At 38.9% G+C, this 25,220-nt stretch overlaps 1 protein-coding gene across 1 annotated transcript in view; it reads right to left on the reverse strand.

The window, feature by feature from the left end:
• The window catches only part of csmd3b (CUB and Sushi multiple domains 3b), a 1,392,611-nt gene that overhangs the window by 243,394 nt on the left and 1,123,997 nt on the right, over positions 1 to 25,220 (reverse strand). The window contains 1 exon segment of the mRNA XM_052022622.1: positions 16,716 to 16,854. Within this exon segment, the coding sequence (XP_051878582.1) occupies positions 16,716 to 16,854 (139 nt within the window).

Here is a 25,220-nt window from a genome sequence, read left to right on the forward strand (position 1 = left end):
TGAATCTAAATTTATATCAGGTAACAGGACAAATCATTACCAATCATGTGCTGATGGCATGAACAGTGAGACTACAATCAACCACAATCTGGCTGAAAGTATCTGCAGTACAAATAATGTGAAATTGTCAGATCAGCTGCTCTATGGAAAACTTGTGTTAAGCATTGTGGATAACGAAGACGTCACTGGCACTGAGGAAAATGGGGCACACACAGATGATTGTAACTAGATTCCAGCATCTGCAGTCCTTTGTTTCTCTGATAATAACTAGCTGAAGTAAGAGTAGGAATAAACATTTTTGACTTAGAAGCTTTAGCCAATGAGGAGGAAAAAGACATTATGATCAGAGGCAGCAACGCAAGAGTTCACTGAAGAGCGTGGCAGACATCATCATTCACCCACCCATCCACCAGGAACTTATGAATCCTTATTTGTTGGCACTGCTGTGTACTGTCGGATCCGGTTACTTTCGAATCCGCAGGTTCTTTCAAGAGCCCAAGAATGAGTTGAAAACAACTTGGTGCTTCACCAAGTGTTATTGGAAAAGTTTAAAACAAAGAAACAGTCACAGAGCACATGGCACTAGCTTTACTATTCGGAGATGAGCTGAGACAAAGGAACTAAAGATGAGCTAGTGGGAGGGGGAAGAGAGCAAGAGAGAGATAGAGGCAAAAGAGTGAGATAAGCAAGAGAGCAATTAACAAAAAAAATGACACCTTTTATACCTGAGATAAGAGGTACTCCATAGCTAACAATAGTCCAATCAGAAAACCTATTAGATCCCTGTGGCAAAACCAACCAATGAGAAAACACATATTCCTGATGGACGAACCAATAAGCTAAGGAGCGGCATTTCCCTGTACAGCCACTTGAGGTGTATTAAACACTATGCATGTTAAAAAACTACTTAAAACAGTCAAATCCAACAGTACATATGAACTAATGGACTCGGAACAGGAGTGGGTCACTCAGCCCCTCAAGCCTGCACTACCGTCAATAACTTCAGGACAAACCCGACTGCAACCTTAAGTTTGCATCTCTGCCTAATCCTGGATATCTTTAAAGAAATTATCTAACTCTGCCTTAAAAATATTCAAAGATTCAGCTTCCACTGCCCTTTAAGGAAGAGAATACCAAAGACTCATCTGAGAGAACCATCTGAGAGAAATAAACATTCTGCCGAGCCTCTGACTTAAAGTTTGACTTCTTGTTTTTAAACAGTGATCCCAAGTTCTAGGTACTCCCACAAGAAGAAACGTTCTCTCCACATCCACCCTGTCAAGATTCCTGAATGTGATATGCACACTGCATGTAGAAATCTAATGAGTGTTTTGGTACTAAATAATAATACTAGACTCTCACCCCAATTTTTAACCCAATTTTGGTAGATTAATAAGAATTCAACAATCCATAAGACTGAAGCAATAAAAGTAAACTTACTTAAGCTTATTGGCTGTTAATGGTCTGTAATGGGGCATCTTCGGCAATGATCACTTTTGGAAGGTAATTTAAACAGGAATATATTAAACACATACATGCTCCCTTACTGGGCTTAATGATTATAGAGCATGACTGTGCTCCTGCTTCTCCACCACCAACCTTGCGCAGAGTTTGCTTTGTAGAATTAGTTTTAATTTGAGGATAATGTCCAGCATGTGCTTCACATGTCCTGTGTACATGTATCATGCTTTAGTTTATATGTCATGTATTACATATTATTAACACCCAAGTAAATACACCTAAATTGTAGGATTCAAAATAAATTCTCATTCAGAGGGAGATGCTTTGCCTTGACTGCATTGTTTCTGCTGTTGCACAGGAACCTTATCCCATCAACTGGACAAGTTGCAGTGTTGTGGAGGACATAAATATTTCCCTTTTAACTGGTAGTCTTTTGCTTGGATGTAAAAAAAAACTTTGAAATTTGGAAGTGACCTGAATAACTGTGAAATATGATATTCTCTGCTCCTCAGCTGACCTCACCTAGCTGGTGAGCTGCTTGAGACTTGAGCCTCTATACACCAGCATTGAAGTGAAAATATAGGGTAGAGTACCCAAATAAGTGTAATAACACTGCTGCTATAGTCTAAGCAAGCTGTATAACACATAGGAGATGCAGCTTTGTTTAGCTGAAAAACATCACATTTTTGTGTCAAAGCTACTGCTACCAATATGGCATTTAGTGACTGGGAGGATGTACAACAACTAAAATGAGAAAGGAACTAATGTTCTATCTTGATAATCCTCTAGGCAACAGGCTGTGCACTTGCCTTGATGATGGAACTTTGAAGGTGTATTATTGTTTTTGCCAAGCCACGTTTTTGCAAGAAACTCACGTGACCGATAATGTTGCATGATAATCACTTTCTGAGTTATCAGCACAAGAGAGGTGATGCACAATGGATAATCAGAGAGTCATGGCCAACTTGTCTGTGCCTGTATCCCGCTACTCCTTTCCTATCTAAATATCTGTTCAAATGCTTTTCAAACACTGTCATTGTATCTGTCTTTACTACTTCCTCTGGCAGCTCGTTCCATATAACCACCACCCTCTGTGTGAAAAACTTGCCCCTCAGATCTCCTTTAAACACCTTCCCCCTCATCTTAAATCTACTTGCTCTAGTTTTAGACTCCCTCACCCTAGGAAAAAGACTCTGATTGTCTACCCTATCTTTGCCCCTCATAATTTTATAAACCTCTATTAGGTCACCTCTTAGCCTCTTATGTTCCAGTGAGAATAAACCCAGCCTATCTAATCTCTCCTTGTAAGAAAAGCCTTCCATACCAGGCAACATCCTGGTAAATCTCTTCTGCACCCTTCCTAATACTACCGTATCCTCCCTGTAGTGTAGTGACCAGAACTGTACACCATATTCCAAGTGATGAATCAGCTTGAATGATGATTTAATTTGTCCACGAGTCAGTACATTTATTGACAAGCAGTACAAACAGTGGCTACAAATGCTACGCAGTAGACTGGTGGCAATTACATTCCACGTAAATCGACAGGGTGCAGAGGAGATTTACAAGGATGCTGCCTGGATTGCGGAGCATGCCTTATGAAAGCAAGTTGAGGGAAGTCGGCCTTTTCTCCTTGGAGCGACGGAGGATGAGGGGAGACCTGATAGAGGTGTATAAGACGATGAGAGGCATTGATTGGGTAGATAGTCAGAGGCTTTTCCCCAGGGCTGAAATGGTTGCCACAAGAGGACATAGGTTTAAGGTGCTGGGGAGCAGGTATAAAGAAGATGTCAAGGGTAAGTTTTTTACTCAGAAAGTGGTGAGTGCATGGAATGGGCTACCGGCAACAGTGGTGGAGGCGGGTACTATAGGGTCTTCTAAGAGACTTTTGGATAAGTACATGGAGCTGAGAAAAATAGAGGGCTACGAGTAAGCCTAGTAATTTCTAAGGTAGGGACATGTTCGGCACAGCTTTGTGGGCTGAAGGGCCTGAATTGTGCTGTAGGTTTTCTATGTTTCTATGACATGTCTTCAAATGTAGCTCAAGGAAGTTTGTCATCTTATTCAAGGTATCATACAGAAAACTTTAATTAGAATAGCTTTAAATGTTTCCAAGATATGTAATATTGGCAAATAGATTAGGGATATGGTTTTCAATGAATACATTAATATATGTATAATCAAGAAAAATAAAGATTATTTTATGGGGTATGACTATATTGACAATTGAAATGAATGAGTCTTGAAAGAAATGAGTCCAAGAATTACTCAAATGAAAGCAAGTCCAGGACTTCCTCAAGACAAATTCAAACACTTAAGTCTCACACCTAAAAGAATATTACTACAAGCCATAAGTTGAGATGCTCTGCTTCTAGACTTCCCATGGAATCTAAAAGCAGAGCTTACTCTTGTCAATATCCTTCAGCATTTAAGCTGGAAAATCACCTTTCAAATTAGAGTGAACATTGGATCTGTGACCCCACTGATTTAAATGCGAACTTCTGATCTGTAGAAAGGAAAGAAAAGGGGGAGATATGTTCCTTTTTCATTATTTTAGTTTGATTTAATATGTGTGATAATTGAAATTTTTCTCAGCTATCTTTTTTAATGTGATAAAAAATTTCAGAATTATTTATCTTATTTATAACTGAGTATGTTGTACCATCTGTCAGATCTTTCAGAAGTGTTTCAGTGGTTGAGTTTCTTCACTGTATTTTCTCTGCCACTGCTCAGGCCATGTTGCAGCAGCCTGGGGCACTTGATGCCCACTGCATCCAGACCAGATATAGACAGGCAAGGGTTAACCACAGTCAGAAATTAAGGGTATCAGGCTCATACCACCAATTTCTGGCCCTGTTTACAGATGTTGTGAGCGGCTACTTGGAACTACAGGGAATACAGACAAATTATAGCCCACAGTACAGTAAACATCTCATTTCAATGAAGAACAACCCCAAGTTAGTGAACTGTAATAACCCACAGAGATCCCGTCAATTCTATAGCCAAACACACAGAGAAAATGAGAACATTAAAAGAAGCATCTGTAGAAAGCACTGAGCTGCAGCAGAGTGAATCACAGCAAATGGTAAATAATACTGCTGCCACCAACTTAGAACTCATTCTGGGACAGCATTAGCCACTAGAAAGATTCATTAAAATGGCCAAAATATGTTCAATTCATTTATCAGCATGAAAGCAATGGTGCAGTGAAAGAAAAGAATGAGAAATTTGATGCATGATTTCTTTCCAGAAAATAAATGACAGTAGTGCAAAATATGAATCATCTAGCTACTGTATTCTAACAATATCTGTCCAAAATCTGTTGCCAGCAATGGGATAAAGAGTAGGAAAGATCTAAGTTTGGCAGTGACAAGGCACCAAAGGAATGAGAGAAGATTTTACAGTGTAAAAGTAATATGCAGATAACTTCATACTTGATTGGGACATTATGTTACACCAGTAACACAACAAAAAATTATCTTTAATAAGTTAAAGAAGCCTTTCAGTTCTATGCATTGAAGAGTGAGGCACTAAATCTCAAATTCTGAGAAACAATTTTGAAGTCTGCTGCATGTTAAAAGAGCTGCCTTTTTGTGGTTGCCAAGGTAAAGGACTTATGTGGCAGAAAGAGATTTTCTTTACAACATGCACTCAGTGCCAGCACACAAGATCAGGTGCAGCACCAGTTAGCTGCAGACTAAGAATGTTTCAATTTCAGAATTATAACTTAAATGTGTATTTTCCCTTTCCTCCACTAACTCTCCAGCCATGAATGAGATTGCCAATTTAACACCAATTTCGTCACACAACATGTAGTTTTATCCTGTGGCATTGATCTCACCAGGAACTAAGTTGAAAGTATTCTCTCATTTCAAGTAAAATGCCACAGCTATCTGAAATAGAAGCCCTTCCTGCTAACTAATAAGTAAGATCTCAGGTTAGGGTGACAGAGCCTTATCTGTAGGTTATTTTTTCACCGCAAAATCTAAGTCCTTCCTGTGAGGACAACTACAATGAAGAACTTCCGAAAAGGGAAAACACATTTGAACAAAAACATGTTTCTCAAACACAAAAATTCAGTTCAATGCCTGAACAATAAATTTCAACCCACTTTCAGAAAATACAAATGTTTTAAATAATTGAGCATGGCAAATCTAATCAAGGCGCTATGGGAAATCAGTACAATGGTGTAGAAAGATTAATAATTCAGAACTTAGACTTACAATGCTGAAAATGAGTCCAAAGCCCACCTTAGCACCTGGGAAACTTAAGTTCAGTTAATGAATTAACCTTGAATAAAATTCAAGCGAAGTCTCAGTAACAGTCACAATGAAACTACCAGACTGTTGTAAAAATGTATGTGGTTCACTAACGTCAACCAGGAAAGTATATTCTGCCATTATTACCCAGTGATTTCAGACTATAAGCAAGATGTTTGATTTCTAACAATCCTCTCAAATGACCTATTAATCTAACCAGATGCAGCAAAACACATGCACCACCCAACATTGACCTTAAATCTGAATTTGGACACAGCAAAGGCTCTCCTATTCCAGTCGGATTGAAAAGTCCTCTTAAACATATCATAACGAGAAGAGCTGTTCACAAACTGGGTACTTGGGAAAAATTTACCTCTTCCCTCAGTTGATGAATCAATATGCCTCTATGAACAACAACACTTGGAAGAAGCAGCAAGGGGGCAGAGAATGCACCCTGGATGTGGGCTTCAAAATCCAGCACTATTCTTAATGGTACCACTGAGTCCTGACTCTGTGAATTCTATATGAAGGATAAACCAGTTTGACTTTGTCCTCATAAATAAACCTGTTTTAAATGGTTATCAAGAATTACAGTGGGATCTTGATCAGCTTGGGTCAAGGAATGGCAAATGGAGTTTAATGCAGATAAAGATGAAGTGTTGCATTTTGGAAAATCAAATCAAGGTGGGACATTCACACTAAATGGTAGGGCCCTGGGGACTGTTGTAGAATAGAGGGCTCTTGGAGATCAGGTACATGGTTCTCTTAAAGTGGAGTTATAGATAGACAGGGTGGTGAATCAATATGCCTCTATGAACAACAGCACTTGGAAGAAGCAGCAAGGAGGCAGAGAATGTGCCCTAGATGCGGGCTTTGGCACATTGGCCTTTATCAGTCAGGACACTGAGTATAGAAGTTGGGAGGTTATGTTGCAGTTGTACAAGACATTGGTGAGGCTGCACTTGGAGTATTGTGTTCAGTTTTGGTCGCCCTGCTATAGGAAAGATGTTATCAAACTAAAAAGAGTGCAGAAAAGAGGTACAAGGATGCTGCCAGGACTCGAGTGGTAGAGTTACAGGGAGAGGTTGGACAGACGAGGACATTTTTGCTTGGAGTGTAAGAGACTGAGGGGTGATCTTACAGAGGTGTACAAAAGAAAGGGCATAGATAGGGTGAATGCATTCAGTCTTTTCCCAGGGTGGGGGAATCAAGAACTAGAGGGCATAGGTTTAAGGTGAGAGGGGAAAGATTTAATAGGAACTTGAGGGACAACTTTTTTTTTCACAGACAATGGTACGTATATGGAATGACCTGCCAGGGGCAGTGGTTGCGGCAGGTACGACAACAACTTTTCAAAGACAGTTGGACAGATACATGGATAAAAGAGGTTTTGAAGGAAATGAGCCAAGTGTGGGCAAATGGGATTAGCTTGGATGGGCATCTTGGTCGGCATGGACCAATCGGGCCAAAGGGCCTGTTTCCGTGCTGTATGACTCCATGCATTTGTCCATGACAGCATAGTTAAGAATGACTGTCACATTACTTGTGGAGACAAAGTCCCAGCTTCACCCTGCTTTGTCTTGAGAAGCAATACCATTATGCTAAATGGGACAGAATTGGAAAAGAACTGGCACTGTAAAATTGCGCCTCCAAACGGTATTGTGGAGCATCAGTAGAAGGCAAGTTTTATTCCACAGCAACCTAGAACCCTAAGGATTGCTATATTCTTCTTTCTACCATTACTAACAAGCCAGGTAACCAGATCTGTTTAATGAGCACAGAACAGTAAATGGAAGCACTGGGAGATAGACTCAAAAATGAACATCGGGCGAACCTGCAACATTGGACTAAGTATGCCAAACAGTGAAAACAGCATGCAATGGGTAGAATTAAGCAAACCCATAACCAATGAAAAGGTCAAAGTTCTGCCATCTACATGGTCCAGTAATCAATGTACTACTCAGTCATCAATAAGGCAATCAAAGGACTTGTCAACAATGCCATCTATCAACAGCTATCACCAATAACTTGCAGACTGAGATTCATTTTGGATTATGCCAGGACCACTTGGCTCCAGATCTCAATAAAGCCTTGGTACAACATTTGTGTGAAGGGTGAAATCCAGCACAGTGTGAGTGAATGACCTTGATTGTTGGCGCCAGAAACGTGGCGACACTTGCGGGCTGCCCCCAGAACACCCTACACAAAAGATGTATTTCACTGTGTGTTTCGATGTGCATGTGACTAATAAAGATATCTTATCTTGATATCAAGGGCGCATTTATCCAAGTCAGGCAGCAAGAAGCCCTGATAAAAGCAAAGTCAAGGAAAGCAAGGGGAAAAGTTTTCATGGGCTGCAGTCGTAGCTCACATTAAGGAAGAGGATTGTGATGGTTGGAGATCAATCATTCCAGCCCTAGCACATCACTGCATGATTTCCTCTGAGCATTGGCCTAGGCCAAGCAATTTTCAGCCACTTCATCAACAGCCTTCCTTTCATCAAAGATCCAAAGTGGGATGTTCACAATGTTCAAATCACTTTGCAAAGAAAATGACTTTGACCATCCCTTCATACAGTAAGATCTGGACAATATTCAAGCATGGGCCGATACATGGCATGTAGCATTTGCAACATTCAAATGCTAGACAACAACCATTCCTACAAGAGAGTATATTCACCTGTGCTTAATATCCAACAACATTACCAAGTCAAATCCACCATCATCAGCATCCTTGGGGTCATCATTGACCAGAAACTTAACTGGACAGTCAGATGAATACATTGTGCTGATGACTGGGCAGTGGTTCCGAACAGAGGCACTGCCGAGCTACAGAGTCCATGTCAACCCATCCTGGAGTTCTGCAAATAAGTACTACAACTGGGTAGTACAGAACTTAGATGGCAGTGCTTTTGGCTTCCTGTTCAGTTGCAGTCCTGAAATGTATTAAGTTGAGCTATTCATGTTTTTTCATTAATTTACATATGATGAGCTTATTTCTACTTTGTAATTTTTTTAAAAAATCAATTAATTAAATGTTTTCAACTGTTTCTAAATGTCTCTTTCATCAGTGGAAAAGCTTTTGTGACAGGCAGGGCCTCAGTTTGCACTGGCTTCAGCCCAGTCACCTCTCCGTGCCTGCCTCCTCTTGGGATGGCCACTGCAGTGAGGTCAGCAGGATACTGAGAGCCATTTGGCTGCTAAAATTGAGTGCCACTGAGACCATCATGGCATGGGCCAGGTTCAGTGTGATTTCACTCATTACTATAGGAGCAGGTGAGAAGCTGAGTAGCCTGCCATGAGTGACTCCGTTCCCGAGCGCTCAAGCACAAGGTTTAAAACTGGAATGTAACTGAACAATCTCAGTTGGCCTCAATGAGTGTTGCTCTAACTCCATCCAGGACAATGCAGCTTACTTGATTGACTTGCTATCCACCGTATTAAGTATCCTCTCTCTCCACCAAGCTGGAGTGTGTATTATTTACAAAATGCCCCACAGTTATTCACTTTGACAATAATTCCCAAACCCATGATATCCACCTCCAATAAAGCCAAGAGCAGCAAATGGATAGAAATACCATCACCTACATATTCACCCACAAGGATCATTGTGACTTGGAAATGAATTACCATTCCTTTGTCATCATGAACTCTAAGTACCTATCTGAGAACTGTGGATGTACCTACAGCAGAGAAATGGCAATGTTTGAAAGTGGAGGCTCACCATCATCTTCTCACGAAGAACTGAGAATGAACAACAGATGCCAGCCTCACTTTATACACCCAGTTTCCATTTAAAAAAAAATAAACTTAAAATTTGAGCTAGAGCATTCAAGGGTCTGTCAATAAGCACTTCATTACATGAGGGATGATGAAAACCTGGAACTTTGTCCCCAAAAAACTATTGAGGCTTGGTCAATGGAAAAATCAAAATGATAATTGACAAGGGTGTTAAAGAATGGATATAAAGGAAAAAGGATGATTAGAAAATGGAACTAATACACACTTTGCCATAACCTAATTTAAAGGTAGAACAGTCGTGAGGGGCTAAATGGTCTGCACCTACTCTCCCATAGTTCTGGGATTCTTTCACTGTGGTTATTCCAGAAGCCAGGTAAACAGTAACATTTAACTCCATTTCAAGCTATGAATGACAGTTTCAGGTCGGAGGAGAGAGAGATTCAAAGGCCTGAGAGTAATTTTGGTAAGCACAGTTCCAAGCCTGGAGCTTGAGTGATGACAATGCAGGTTAAGATCAAGGCTGGGAGCCTTGTCTCTACGATTACATTCAGACACAATCAGATTTGACAGGAGGAACCAAGTCTCACAAAATGACACCTCCCCTGTCTGAAGCAACAAAGTAGGATAATTCAATTTCCAATGACTTGATATCAGTTCTACCTCATAAGAAACCCATGGATTTTGCTCACCAGTTTCTCTTTCAGATTAGTAATACCTTACCATAGATTCTCTAAACAGATGTAAGCAGCACAGGCAAAGACAAAGTATAAGATGAGTGCTATCAAGTGCAAAATGAGCAGAGATCCATAATGTTGTTTGTGTGGCCAATTTACATATCATAAACAATTTCAATGCAAAATTTAATGTGAGCAGTAAGTTCTGACCTGAAGCAAATGGGAGCTTTATTGTAATATTGAAATGAAGCTATAATGCTGTCACTTACATAAAGTGAGCATCCAGGTTTATTGAGGACCTATTCATACATACTAGTTCATTTAAGGAGCTTCATGAAAGTTTTTGGCAAATGATTCAAAGTCTATTTCTGCATTGTTTCTCTTGCCATGAATTTCTCGGGATCTCAGGAGTCTTAGAATTGTGTTACTGTCTCAATCTTCCATACCAATTTCAAAGCTCCTCCACTTCACATGCAGCCTCAGTGTTTACTTGCCTCAGCCAGTAATATTTCTTCTTACTCAGTCCAGGCCCTCTTCCAAACCCACTACTGCCCAACCCTAAGTGTCTCTAATTCTTCCATTGCCCATGCTTGTTACCAGGGTCCTACCTCCAAAGCTCACTCACTTCTGTTCCTGGCCTTTCCATCAGTCCAAGCTGTGCTTTGATCTCTCCTGGTCTGAACAGAAACGTATCAGGCTTTATACTGGGATGCAGTGGTTAGAGGATAGAATACAGGCTGGGTCTGGAGAGAGTGGTTGGTGGTTCTTGGAATAGGACATGTCTTTCAGATACCAAAGACTTCAAGCAAATCTGCAGGTATCCCAGAAGGTGAAAGGGAAATGAGGGATTGAGATACATATAGAATTCAAAGGAAACCATGAGAAAGGCAAAGTGTGAAAAGATAAATGAGGTTGACACAAAGAAAGAAGAGTGATTCAGGACATTCGGAAGCATTAAAAAGAGGCTTTAGAAAGTGAATGAGAAAGACAAAGAATAAAAAAGAAACAAAGGAGGGATATCAAAGCATGTACAGGGTGGAGAGATAGAAAAAGCTAAACTGTAAACTAATAAATCAAAGGTTAGAAGAAAAATATATTTCTTTCTTTGTTTTTAGAAATGTCACAGAAGATCAACTAATTTATTTTTTTTAAGATGAGAAGGGCTCAGAGTGTTAAGAAATTCATGGTTTTTGTTAAATCAAATTCTAATGCATGAAGAATAAAATAAGAGAATTTGCAAGAGAGCTGATCTAATTCATTGAAGCCAGTGCGGAGCAGTAACAAAAATAAATCAGTCACAAATAGACGTTCATCATGCAGATGTTCAATTCAATTTGTTTACTCAAGTCCAGTGAAATAAAAATAAAACAGATAAAATCACCTGAAGGTAATTTAAAGTCTCGGCATAGAACCTGACTTGAAAACTGAAATTAGTCTTAAAGCACCTACTGCTTTAGAATGTGAAGGCATCTCTGGTGTCAGTAATGGATAGAAACATACAAAGGAAACACATGAAATGTATGAAAGGCAATTTTATGAGATTTTATTCACATTGAGTATCTAGCAAAAGTTCAAGCATGTACTTCTCAAAATTTTCCTTCATTAATGTACATGCGCTCAGCATCACACAGTGCTTGCTCTGTTGTCCCAACATTTAAAACTCTCCACGCACAGATGCGTCTTTTTGATAACACAGATGCACTTGAGGGAATTATAGCACATGACTGTCTGGAGGTATTCAGAGTAATCATCTCACACATATCAATCCATGAGGCAATACTGTATACTGGTACACAAAAAGAATTAAAATAGAAAATCGTCTCTTCATATTTTCTGACCGATTATACAGAAAGAGAAGTTGTAATCATTGACAATGAATCTCGTTGCTCGTCTCTCACAGATTCTGGTTTGTAAAGATGCTGGTGTATAAATTCTACAGAACTATTGTTGACTAAATTGTTAAAAAGCAGAATCTCCATTTGCCAATTTGACCATTCTGCGATCCCATCTGAATCTCTATAATGGAAATACTTGGTATGGAATTGAACATGTTGTCTCATGAGAGTTGGATTAACCAAGGAACATCTGCTGAAGTTGCTGGGCAAGTTTAGGAACTTCAGACTTGAACTAGTGTCAGGTCATTGGGTAGGACAGGGAAAAGCACCCCATTTTCCCTGACTGTAATTTGCTATTCCTTTTAGAAGGAGAACAATCAGCCAGTACTGGATTTCCTGGCCGTTTTAGTGCTTTCCTTCCATTACAGATTAAACAACATCTCTTTGAGTGCCTTGCAAAAAAATGTTTTATTTATAAATAGCAGGATGCATAATTGATGATGTGATTTGATGCCTTCATTTGTTTTCTTTTGCTCTGGGTTTCAATTAAAAAGACAAAATAATATATTGTACAAATCTCCACTATTGGGAACATACACTCGCTTGTGGCACAGGTGCACCCTGCTGTCAGAAGGGACAGCTGGAATCATTTTCTGTGAACAACCTCTCCTCTTCGATTAAATAGGGTCCCTGCAGAGGAAGCCAGGCCAGAAGCACAATTGGCTAAGGGTGTAAAATCTAGTCTACCGACAGCTGTTGGATCATTGTTGCTTGCTGATAAAGGGGAAGGTAATTATTGATGTACAAAGGAAAAAAAAACCTTCACTGCCAAAAAAGAATTGTGATAAAAATTCAGAAAATCCATCATTCACAATATAACTAGATAGCAATATTTAGGTAAATCAAGGGAAGCTAAAATGGAATTGTCAAAGTCAAATTCTGTCGGGGGATTTTTTAGGTATTTAATAATTGGATAGAAGGAAAAAATACAATGGATACAGGGCATATGCATCTGATATCTGCATTATTCAAGTAGTACAAATATATGATGCACAATGAAATGTAGGAAAATGGCTTAAGGTTGATTGATTCACAAGGAGTGCAGAAATGGGATAACTGGGTATTTAAATGGAAGAGTGTTGGAGATGATGTGTTCCAGCTGTAGAGATGGATTTACCTTTCATTTCAGTGTTTTCAGTTCCATATCATCCAGAAATAAAAGAGAAAAATTTCAACTTTTTACAAATGGCACTAAAGTGGGCAGTTCATAAAGACAGCCAGCTAAACAGAATAGACAAACAAGTACAACTTTATACATCCTGGAAGAAAAGAGAAAGAATGCCATTGAATGTTAATGCAAAATAAACCACGTGCATGGACAAAGAGAAAGGCTTCAGGGTTCAAAGAGGTAATGTAGTCAGAAGTCAAAATGAAATAAATCCATTAAAAATTGCCAACAGCTTTTCTGGTTTTAGAAACAGGGACTCTGCTTGTGGGGATGTCCAGAGAAACTGTGTACTCCTTTTTAACTGAAAGCATGAAATATAGCAAGAGGACAGAAAAGAAAAAGAAAAAAACTGCATTTATGTAACATAAGAAGTTCTGATGCCCTGTGAATGAAACACTAGATGTTGGAAACTTCAAATGATCTTCTGTGCTTGTTAGAATAGGAAATTGGTGAAGCTTTGGAAACTCTGCATTCACATCATAATTGATATACGAGTACAATGCAGAACAGCAGCTTTGACAGATGAAATCTGAAAGGAACTAGCAGCATAAAAGCAAAATGCTGTAATAACCTTCAATCTTTCAAGAAGATTCATTATTTTACTAGAGGTAGTATTCACGTTGGAAGCAGCAATGGAATAATTGTGTCATTGCCTTTTTTGAAGTAGAGATGATTAGATAGGCATCTTCTGTCAGACGTAAATAGTTACAGACCTAAATAGTCTGTAAACTGGGGTGGTGACGGACATGGCTACAAAACTGTAGGTGCCAGCACACTTGATCTTTACTGAACTCAAGATCAAGATTACAATGTGCTGTTAGATCCTTAATAGCTTTTCCATCCTCACTCATATTATTTGCTGATTTATGTAACATTTTCCGAAAGTTATTGGTAGGCAATCCAATATATGCAACATTTCACTTCTGATGGAATGTTGACTATTTATTTCTTCATGGATTGTTCTTGGCCTGTGAATTATTTCTAGTGCTGTCAATTGTCAAATACTGCCTAGCACTGTTGAATGCTTAGCAATAATATTGCTGAGAAATCTGACCAAAAAAAGGCAAAAATCACAATCCCAAGACCCACAGTTAAGCAGGAAAAACTGAGGTTAAACATTAATGCAAAGGACAAAATCAAATTCAAACTTTTATGAAAAATCTAACCTTAAGATGCCAAGTTAATAGCATGCAACTGCATCACTACAAAGTAACTGCATTCAGTGCATTTTTGCCAAAAAATATGGCAAAGCATTTGAGAACACAGTGGGCAAAACACCTGAGCCGAGTTTCTTTGGGATCTTCCACTGTTGTTATCTACTGTAACTGTTAGAATATCTGTAAAAACCCAGGAGCATGTCATAAGTGCTCTTTGCACTATTTTTCCAGAGTTTTCTTTGACCATCTGCTGACAGCAGATAACAGGAAGCACCCCCATGGAATTGTTCATCCATTGTTTTCATTGCTAGCTATATTGTCACTTCCAAGTACTCACTTGGCTGAAAAATCCATTAGTTTACTTTTGCGATGCGAGTATTGATTATCTTTCTGATTCAAGCATCTGATTGTTAGCAATTAATGTTAGTGTTGTCATCTCTGGGACTTGATGCAAAATTGTGGTACTTCTGCAACAAAGTCTTATGCAGTAACAACGGCAATTTATAGGCCTTGCTAACTAGTGTGTGCGACATAAAATCACTCATCCAAAACTGCTGAAAAGTATATTTTATGATTATAGCGAAAACCTGCTTCAGTTTGAATGAACTTTTGAGGAACTTCAAGTTCCAACCTTTTTATGTTCAACAAAAAATCTAATCTTCAGCTGTGACTGCTAAACTGTTTTCTTCAGCTATCAATCATAAAGTAATTATCCGGGTGATAATTATGTTAGAACCAAACATGCATAACAGATTGGCAATTAGTGGAAAACTATTTTGCTAATTGACTGCATCTTGACTCAGTGGGTCATCAAATGGAATTGTATAATTTCAGAAATTTCAGAAAACAGCATTTAGCAGAAATAATAAAATCTGGTAAATAAACACTATTTGTGAAGCAGTGCAGTATCTAATTGTGATTTGTGGTTTTGGAACATTGTCTGATTGCTTCTAACTTAATGTAGAAACCTGTTTAGCTCCATCGGTCGTATATAATGCTGGATCTAAAGACCTGGGTTTAAAGTCGACATCAACATTTGAATGAATAATATTGGCAGAACTTCTACCCAATGAGATCCTTTAGCTTAAATATGAAAGCTCAGTGCTCTGAGAATGGGATTTAACCTGGATTAAGCACTGTTTCTTTCAAATCTTGCTTGGTACGGATTAGTTTCCACGTTTTCAAATTCACTGCATTACTATAATTGATTCTGTGTGAAGAGCACTGATGCACCAGAAAGTGCTATCTAACCACATACATTAATTCTTCAAATTTGGCATACTGTCAGAAAAATAACTTAAAAATACTCAAACAGTGGTGCAATTTGTAAATGTACATATTAGTTCCTGACCTCAGTTGAACAACCTCTGGAAGATGATTGGAAAATAAGAGTCCTCAGCAGACAGTGTGACAAATAATACACATTTATCAAAACATCCCATTTGTAAGCTTTTCCAAAAGCAACACAGGGAGATGCATTTAAACAAATGAAATCAAATCAAATGGTTTGCATGTGTTGTGACAGAATCAAAGTTCACTTATTTCAATCAAATCAAGAGATGAATTCTGAGCTGTCATCATGACCTCTTCCATTTTTGATATCTCTCATCATTAGATGACTTAGTGAAAAGCCACTAAAGATATTCTATTTGGACTTTCAATTAAACTGGTAGTCAGGACCCAATGACCAGCATAAATTGGGAATTTGGGGGTTAGCAGTAGGTTTGTTCCAGAGAAAACATTAAAACCAGTCCATCTGTTGCTTTCTGCTAAAGGGGTGGAATTGAAATTGTCTCTTCAGATTTTAACCCATGTTTGCTGGTGCAAGACCCAATGTTATAGGGCATTCTTCTGAATATATTTTTTCTTGGCTTATATTTCAAGATTATTGTCATAGGCATACAAACCCAGGGTGTAAGTGCCATGAAAATTAGCTCTTTGCAGCGGCAGCACAGTACATTAGAAACATAAGTTAACATAAACTTAACTTAACATAAATTATACATAACCTACACCACAAAATAAACATGACATCAGTGCAGTTGAGAGAGAGAAAAAGAAATATAGTCCGAGGTAGTGTTGGAAAAAAAGGCCATTCTTCATGCTTGGAACTAAAAGGTGAATGCTGACATACTATTTGTTTGGACAAGAATCCTATTGTTCCTAAATTTCAACATCTCAGAACAATGATTTATTAGATATTAATAACAATCCAGAAACAATGTCTAATCTAGTGCTCCTGATGTCACTTCCCTTGGGTTAACTGTTCCAGTGCATGAACGACAAACATTTGTTACCTCCACCACATGAACGTTCAACAGTAAAAAAAATATATTATTTGGAAGAAGGAGGAATAATTACCTAATGAATGTCAAAGATATGATGTAGTCATTGTTAACAGTGATGGTCCAGTCACATTCCTTGCCATGAGGATAGGGATGTGGGTAGCTTGGTGAAAGAATAAATCCTGAAGAACTGGTCAGGTTGCCCCCACATGGTGCTGAAAAATAAAATAAATATAAATAAAATAAAAAAATATATAAAATATACTGTTTATTTATTTAAATTACTCTGAGGCAAACATTTGTTCCTCCATTTGAATTTTTTAATGTACTTTTTCTGCAGTAAAACTTGAAAGTGAGAATTAGGCACTGCTTTTAAATTTGGACACATTTTACAATATATTACAATACTTTAGAATAGGTAGATTAGGTTATCGGATAAATTTAAAAATTGCTTTCTCCAATTCCAAGAAGGTATACTATGTGTACTTTAAAAGTAATAAGGGTTACCTTGGTCAAATAATTCTTTTTATGTGTGATGCACCACTTACAAATATTTCTGCTCCAGTGCACCATCCTGGTGCAACAAAAGAATGTTTTTGCTCAGTTATTGCAGGGATTAATTGGATAGCTCTTTCAACGTGTTGGCACTGGCACAATGGGCTTTATAGCCTCCTTCTGTGCTGTGTCATTCTGAGATTCTATGATAGTGCTGAATCAGATAAAAAGTGCATCTAGTACATATTTTGGGCTTGAAAACATACTATTATTCATGGATGTTACCTGTTGCTAAAAGCAAGCTGCACACTGTCAGTCTGCAACAAATCAAACAGACTTAATTCCTCTGCCAAACCAAACAAAATACAGTAAGGGATAGGCAGAGATCATATGACATGATGTGTCAACCCAAATGCATCATGGGCAAATGGAACCACATGACCAATTTTGTATTGCTCAGATTTGTGCTGCAATGGAACAGCATAGAAACTGAAAATACAATGACAGATCTTGGTTTCTTGAGCTTTCACATTTGTAATTGGTCTGCAGGGATCTTTATTTTGCATCAAAAACCATTCAGCATGCTAAGGTATTGCAAAAAGAATTACTAAATCAAGTTGTGATGGTTTCAAAATGAATTTTTATTTTGGACTAGCATGGAAAAAGATCTGAAAATCTGCAAAAAATGCAGACAATAGTATACATAAGAAACTTTGATTCAGGGTGACACTGAAGAAATGTCAATTGTGGATATATTGTCTTGAAGATTTTAGATTTCAACTGTGTATAATTTTACTTCCATCAGCCAATACTATCTAAGATGATTGTCAGTGCAACAACTTTGATGCTCAGCATATTTCCAACACACAATCAATCAGTCACATTGAAGTACCTCATTACCAAAGACAAAGATTTTTTTTATATCACCCACTATTCACTCAACAATGGCAAGGTAGCAGTAATATATTAACTTAACTCTTTGCTCTGCACGATCTAACATGCTTCAGCTTTTTTTTCCATCTATAATCCAACCGGATGAACATTTAATTTCATCTGATACTTTTATTAAATCAGCCAAATTACCTGTGTTGCTGATCATGGGAAATCAAATAACATAGAGCTTTAAGATGGCTTCATCAGAGGATGTGCCATTCCTCTAAATTAAACTGCAGGAATGGAGAAAAGCAACTGCTACGATGATTCTACGCATTTCTGCGCATTCATAGTCTGTGGTGGGTTGAGGATTTGTATAAGTATCTCTGTTCCACAGGGTAATGATAAATAATTACAATAATGGAGATGTTCCTGTAGCATCCACCAGAGCATGTCTGTCAAGCGATACATGTTGTCCATATTGCTTACATTTTTTAATATTTTTGAATCTTAACAAAGCCTTTTACATTGAACTCCACAGGCTCACTGCTGAACACACACACAAATCGCACTGCTCTTCACTCGCCCCTCCCATCCCTCACCCACCATCAGCTACATCCCCACTCTGATTGTTAGGCCAAATCACAAAACTTGCTTCAGGATTGCCATCACTCGACAGTAAAAAGTGTCCTTTGGTTGCATTGCTCAGTGGAGACCCTGGGCAGAATGTTGTACTGAGTTTAAAAAAAGAGATTACCGTCCCTGTGAGAAAGGGATTTGGCTTCACTTTGCCCCATTTACAGATGTGCAGATTGTAGCTATTAGACCTGCCAAAATATTGCAATAATATTATTGATCCTGAAACAGCAAAAGGGAGTGGGAAATACAGGGGTGTTAGTAAGCCCATACAGTGCAGTGGTGAGAAAGTGGCCAGAGCTGTGTTTAAGATGCTACCATGCCTTTAAGAAATTTAGTTTACTTTCTCCCCAAAGCTGTGATGTGTTGGTGGAGGGGAAGTGATTAATGTGATAGAGAAGGGGAGAGAGAGGGTGAGAAAAAGGTAGAGAGAAATGGGAAAAGGAAAAGAAAGAGGGCAAAGAAGGAGAGCAAGAGGAAAGGACATTAGAAGGAGAAAAGAGAGGGAAGTGAGGAAAGAAAAATGGGGAGAGGTAAGGCAGAGTCAGAAGGGAGAACGTGGAGTGGGAGAAAGTGGGGAAAGAGAAACAGAGAAAGTAGAACGGGAGAGGGTAGGGGGAAAGAGAGCTAAAGGAAGTAACAGTGGGAAAGGGGAAAGAGAAAGGGAAGGTGCAGTCCAAAAAAATAATGGGAGGGTGTAGAAGGGAAGACACAGAGGCAGGAGTGAGATGAGGAACGAGAGAGGAAGGAAGAGAGAAGGGAGAAAGAAAAGGAAGAGAATGGGTGGGAGGAAAGAAAGTCAAAAGATGCAGAGCAAGAAGGTAGGAATGAGAGGGAAGGGGGAAGAAGGGGGGAGAGAGAGGGAGAGAGGTAAGTGGAAACAAGTGGTGGGAAGGGGAAAACACTGACAGAGAAAGAAGATCAAGAGGAAGCAAAAGGGAGAAAGTACTGAGATAGTACAAGGCCCACTGGCATTGCAAGCCATACACTCCAAGTCCAGTCTTAACTTCAACATTTCTGGCCTAGTGTGCCAATAGTTAATGGGGACGGACCTTGCTTGATCCACTTCCAGATATCTCTGGCATTTATCACCCTCACTCCTCTCTCCCCAAACCCTCTCTTTCACTTCCCTCTTTCACCTTCCTTCTCTCTTCCAAGCTCTCTACCCATTACCCTTCCCCCCTCCTTCTACCTTCCACTGATGTTAAAGATGTTGATAATGTGATGTGACATTGTGATATAATGTTACCGATGTTGTTAATGAACACAGGAAGTGAGGAATTAATTATTTTTTTTATTTTATACATTCTGTGTTTTTTCTAAGATTCTGCTTTATGGTTTTACTTCAAAATTTGCTTGTTGACTCCCCATTGAATTTCTTAAGGGTTTGAAAGCTCTTTATAAAAGTTAGACTCAAAAAAGATCGCAAGGTGGTCTATTAGGGACAGACTGGAAGGTCTGGTAATTATTCTCAACCCACTCTCCTGAAAACAATCCTTAAATAAATAATATATTCACATTTCTGATTACAATGTGGACCATAATGTGGATCACACCAATATTCTATAGCGGGATATAAGCTAAATCTGACCAAGTGAGCAACATATGCAGAAACTGATCACCCTGAGGGTTGGAAAAGTAGGAACGCACAACTGAGTAAACATGTACCTTATCTACTTCTGTCATCTCACACCAATAGCCCTGCTTTCTTCATTCACGTTAATTCTCCATCACCCTCTAACCTATCTGTCTGTGGCCTCCTGCCTGTTCTACCAAACCCCAAAGTTGGAGGAACAGCACCCCATCTTCTGCCTATGCAGGTTGTATCCTTTGAGACTCAATATGAGTTCAATAATGTTTGGTAACTATCTTTCTGTTTGTATCAGAACTGGAGAAACAAAGGACTACAGATGCTGGAATCCAGATGAAAAACACTATGATGCTGGAGGAACTCAACAGGCCAGGCAGCATCCGTGGGGAGAAGCAGCGGGTCAATGTTTCAGGTCAGGACCAGAGCCCTGAAGAAGGGTCCTGACCCGAAACATTGACTACTGCTTTTCTCCATGGATGCCACCTAGCCTGCTGAGTTCCTCCAGCATCATAGTGTTTCTCATCTTGTATCGGAACTGTCCAGTTATGCTCTTGGTTATTCATTTGTAATTTTAACTCATGTTTTCTTTTCTTCACTGACATTGCTGAGTATTTCCTACAGCACTGACCTGTTTCACGGCTATTACATGGCTTTGTGTCCTCTCTCTCAAACTTTCCTCATTAACCTATTAATCAGATGTCTTTGTCAATAGCTTATTACCGTGGCAACCCTGGCTTCAACCTATCAGAGATATTTCTTAAACCGAATGCATCACTTCCCAACCCTCTCTGCGACTTTAAACTAATTTGTTTCTCACTTTCCCAGTTCTGAAAAAGGGTCTTCCAGCCTGAAACATTAACATCATTCCTCTGTCCAAGAGAGACTGACCTGGCTGGTGTTTCCAGTATTTCCTGATTTCTTTTTCCCCAGAGTTCCTGCATCTGCAGCTTTTTGATCTTTTTCATAGATATCAGGTAAGGTTTAGCCCTTTTAAATGATGGCCAAATGATTTCCAAACCTTCAGGTCAAGGCTAGATTTGATGTGTGTGGCTTGCATTATCAGCAGGACTTGTGTAACTAGAAAAATTCTGCACACATTAACAAATGCAGAAAAGGATTTCTGCCAACCATCCACTGAAGTGGCAATCAGGAGAAGGCTAATAGTAATAGCTGTATTGCCTATGAGAATTGTATGAAATAAGGAATTTCTCAGGTATCAATGCAGGGCTTCTACTATTCATAATCTACAGTTATGACTTAGATGGAGGGACCAACTATATTGCAGCCCAATATTGGTATTGGTATTGGTTTACTATTGTCACTTGTACTGAGGTACAGTGAAAAACTTGTCTTGCATACCGATCATACAGGTCAATTCATTACACAGTGCAGATACATTGAGTTAGTGCAGATATGACAATGAAACAAAGATAGGTTGAAAATTATGAGGAGAATACGAAGAGTTAGACATAGATAGGTTAAGTGAGTGAGCAAAGATTTGCCAGATGGTTATAAATTCAGGTCAGAAGGATAGACTTGCAGAATCAAAAAAACAAACTGCAGGAGGAACTCAGCAGGTCAGGCAACATCTGTGGAGGCAGAGGACCGGATGACTTTTCAGGTCGAGACAGGAAAGCTGGCACAGAGGCTAGTGGTGGAGGGGCTTTACTCTGACTTGAGATCTGTGACCAGTGGTGTTCCGCAGGGATCAGTGCTGGGACCTCTGTTGTTTGTGATGTATATATAAATGATTTGGATGAAAATATAGGTGGGCTGATTAATAAGTTTGCAGTTGACAAAAAATTGGTGGAATTGTGAATAGTGAGGAAGGTTGTCACAAGATATAGCAGGACATGGATCGGCTGGTCGAGCTTAATCTGGACAAATGTAATGTATTGCACTTCAGGAGGACAAATGTAAGAGGAAAGTATACAGTAAATTGCAGGACCCTTCAGAGCACTGATGTACAGACGGACCTTGGGGACAAGCTCCCTGAAAGTGGTAGCACAAGTGGATAGGGTGGTAAGGGTGGCATATGGCATGCTTGCTTTCATCGGTTGGGACATTGAGTATAAAAGTTAGCCAGTCATGTTGCAGCTGTATAAAAGGCAGGGAATGGATTGATATGGACCACATGCAGGCAACTGGGATTAGTTTAATTTGGCAATTGGCTGTCACAGACATAGTGGACTGAAGGGCCTGTTCATGTACAGTATTGTTCTGTGTTCTATCAGGACTGCAGAATACTGTTTAAATGGACAGATTATAGAACGCTGTGGTTCAGAGGGATCAGGGTATCTTCATACGTGAAACACAGAATGTTAGCATATATGTTCAGCAAATAATTAAAAAGGAAGATTACATGTTGGCCTTTATGGAATATAAAAGTAGTAAATTCTACCTATAATTATGCAGGACATTGTTGTGACCACTGGAATACCGTGTCATTTTATGAGTGGGGCTTTTCCTGTAAGTGATTCCCATTATGTCAAATGAGGCCATGTCACTGTGCAGATCCCAGATCATTGCCAACAGAGAAGTTTGACATTAAGCACAAGTTTAAATTGCATTAAAAATATTCCATTAAGGTAAAGTTTGAGCTCAGAAAAACTTTGATGAGTAAGTGATAGATGATGAAGCCCATCACACATTGTGCGCAGTTTTTGCAGTTTCCACAGGATGTTGAACAGATGAGGCCTGGAGAAGAAGATGGACAAATACACTGAGGTATAAGTTCATCTAGGATGTTGTCACAAAATTGATGACAGAAAATCATCAGCGTGTTTTCAGTAAAATCAGTTGGAAAGAAAATTAATAGATGTCATAGGAGAGGATATGAAGGAGTTGAGTTATATGGTGAGACTGTAGTAGCTGAGGATATTCTCCAGAAAGTAGACGTTTAAGGGAGAGTTAACAAATATTTCCAAAATTATGAGGGCCTTTGATTGGCAAAACGGGAGAAGCTAGTTCCTCTGGCACGATTTCCATAGAATAGGTAATAACCAGATTGCACAGATCTAAAATTATTGAAAAAAGAATTAGAGGGAGATTGGGAGAGATTTCATCAGCTCAGATCATTAGGATCTGGAACATACATCCTAAAATGATGGTGGATTCATAATTCATAAATGTTTAAATAAGACAATGGACGTATACAGGGTGAGGTCTAATTTCCTGGATAATGGAGAGATATTTACTGGATTAAACTGGACTATTCAATCAAAGGCTAAGCACAGATATGACTGGCCTCCTTTAATATTCTTTAATTTTGTAATAAACCAGGTAATTTGCAAAGACCCATTTAATTCCAATTTCCAAGATGAACTTAAATTCACTCCAGGATGCACATGTCAAAGTGCATTCCTGATCCTTCTCGAATCATTTCAGCTCACCATTTTAAGATAGGATCGATGGATTCTGGTTTGCAACTAAGTTCCTTCAATAAATTCACTGTTTCATTAATTCGTTAAGAATCATTATTAACCATGATTGTTTCATTTACACTTGCTTTTTTGAATAACATATGTCCTAAAGTAAATCAGTTTCAATTACATCACCGGGAACCTAGCTTGAAGTACTTACTGGTAATGATAGTGTGAAGGTGCTGAACTAATAACAGTGGAGATCAATCACTCATGCAGGCTGCCTCAATACTCATGTCATTTTAAATGTGTGTGGTAATTTATTTCCTTCAGTCTTCACGTTCCCTATTGCAATTTTTTTAAAGTGTAACATGATTAATTGTGCAAAACACAAATGAAATTCTATCATCTCCCTTTACATGTGAATGAGTGGAGAGGTTAAGCAGTACTATGTGCTGATGTGAAGTTAAAGTGCAAGGACCATAAACAACAACCACCTCATAGCATCTTTAAGGAAGAAAATGTCCTAAGGCAGTTAACAGAGGAGGAATCAGATAAAACTGGATACTGAGAAATGTATCTCCATAAACACATTTATTGGACTATGCAAATACCAATACTGTATTAACAATTCGCAGTACATTTTGGGAGAAAATTTAGAGCATTTGCATTCTGACTGATGAATCACCACGTGGGTTGATACTTCTGCCAGCCTTTTTTAACATTTGCAAAGCAGATCTTCCCCAAACATGCTTAAGAAGGTTCTCTAACACAGATGATCCTGTTCTCGTGGCTTAATGGTCTGACCTTGGCAAGATTGAAACATGACTAGCAGCGAACAAGCTCCTTGGCACTAACTTATCAATATCACACCTTTGACCCAACCTGACAAAGACCGATTCTCTGAACATAAACTCACTGCTCTTTCCTGCAGATGCTCCTAACACAGTTGATTTGATCTAGCTTGGTGTAACTCCAGGTCCATTATCAACCACCACCACCAGATCAAATGCCGGGGAAACCAGCTACAGAGACCACATGCGGCAATGAAACAAGCACTTTCCAATCACTACACTGTCACAGGTCAAATCATCTATTTGCTGTGGGCAGACAGCTGACTTCACCAATGTTTATTTAAGGCCAGATATGCAGGAGTCTTAAGATCAGTACAGAATGAATAAGTGTCTGTATCTGACTCAAATCCTACTAGTTCATTGAAAGAAGCATCAGAATCAGAGTCATGAAGATGATTACACCTTATCCATGTCCAAACAAAAGAGAACTCAGGAGTTAACCTTCAGTGTAATCTTAAACAGCCCCCAACTGCAACAGACAAGCAAATGATGTGTGATTGTGGACATGCAGTTCAAACAAATGACCACATTGTAAATGTGTGCCTGAGTGGCACTTTTTGGGAAATATTGGTGAGTTCCATGTGGAAACTCACAATGGCCTCAGCTGGATCCCAGAACCTGATCTGCATCTCACTTGCTGTTCTAAAGCTTCTGCAATGCAATCTACACAATTACTTCATCCAGATGTATATAAATCTTTGCAAGTAAATATTAAGAGAACTAATGACTAACCTCCCTCATTAAGGTACTTAAGTTTGTGTTTTAACTAT

Source organism: Pristis pectinata, chromosome 9 (genome assembly GCF_009764475.1).
Source record: "Pristis pectinata isolate sPriPec2 chromosome 9, sPriPec2.1.pri, whole genome shotgun sequence".
Classification (NCBI taxonomy): Eukaryota; Metazoa; Chordata; class Chondrichthyes; order Rhinopristiformes; family Pristidae; genus Pristis; species Pristis pectinata.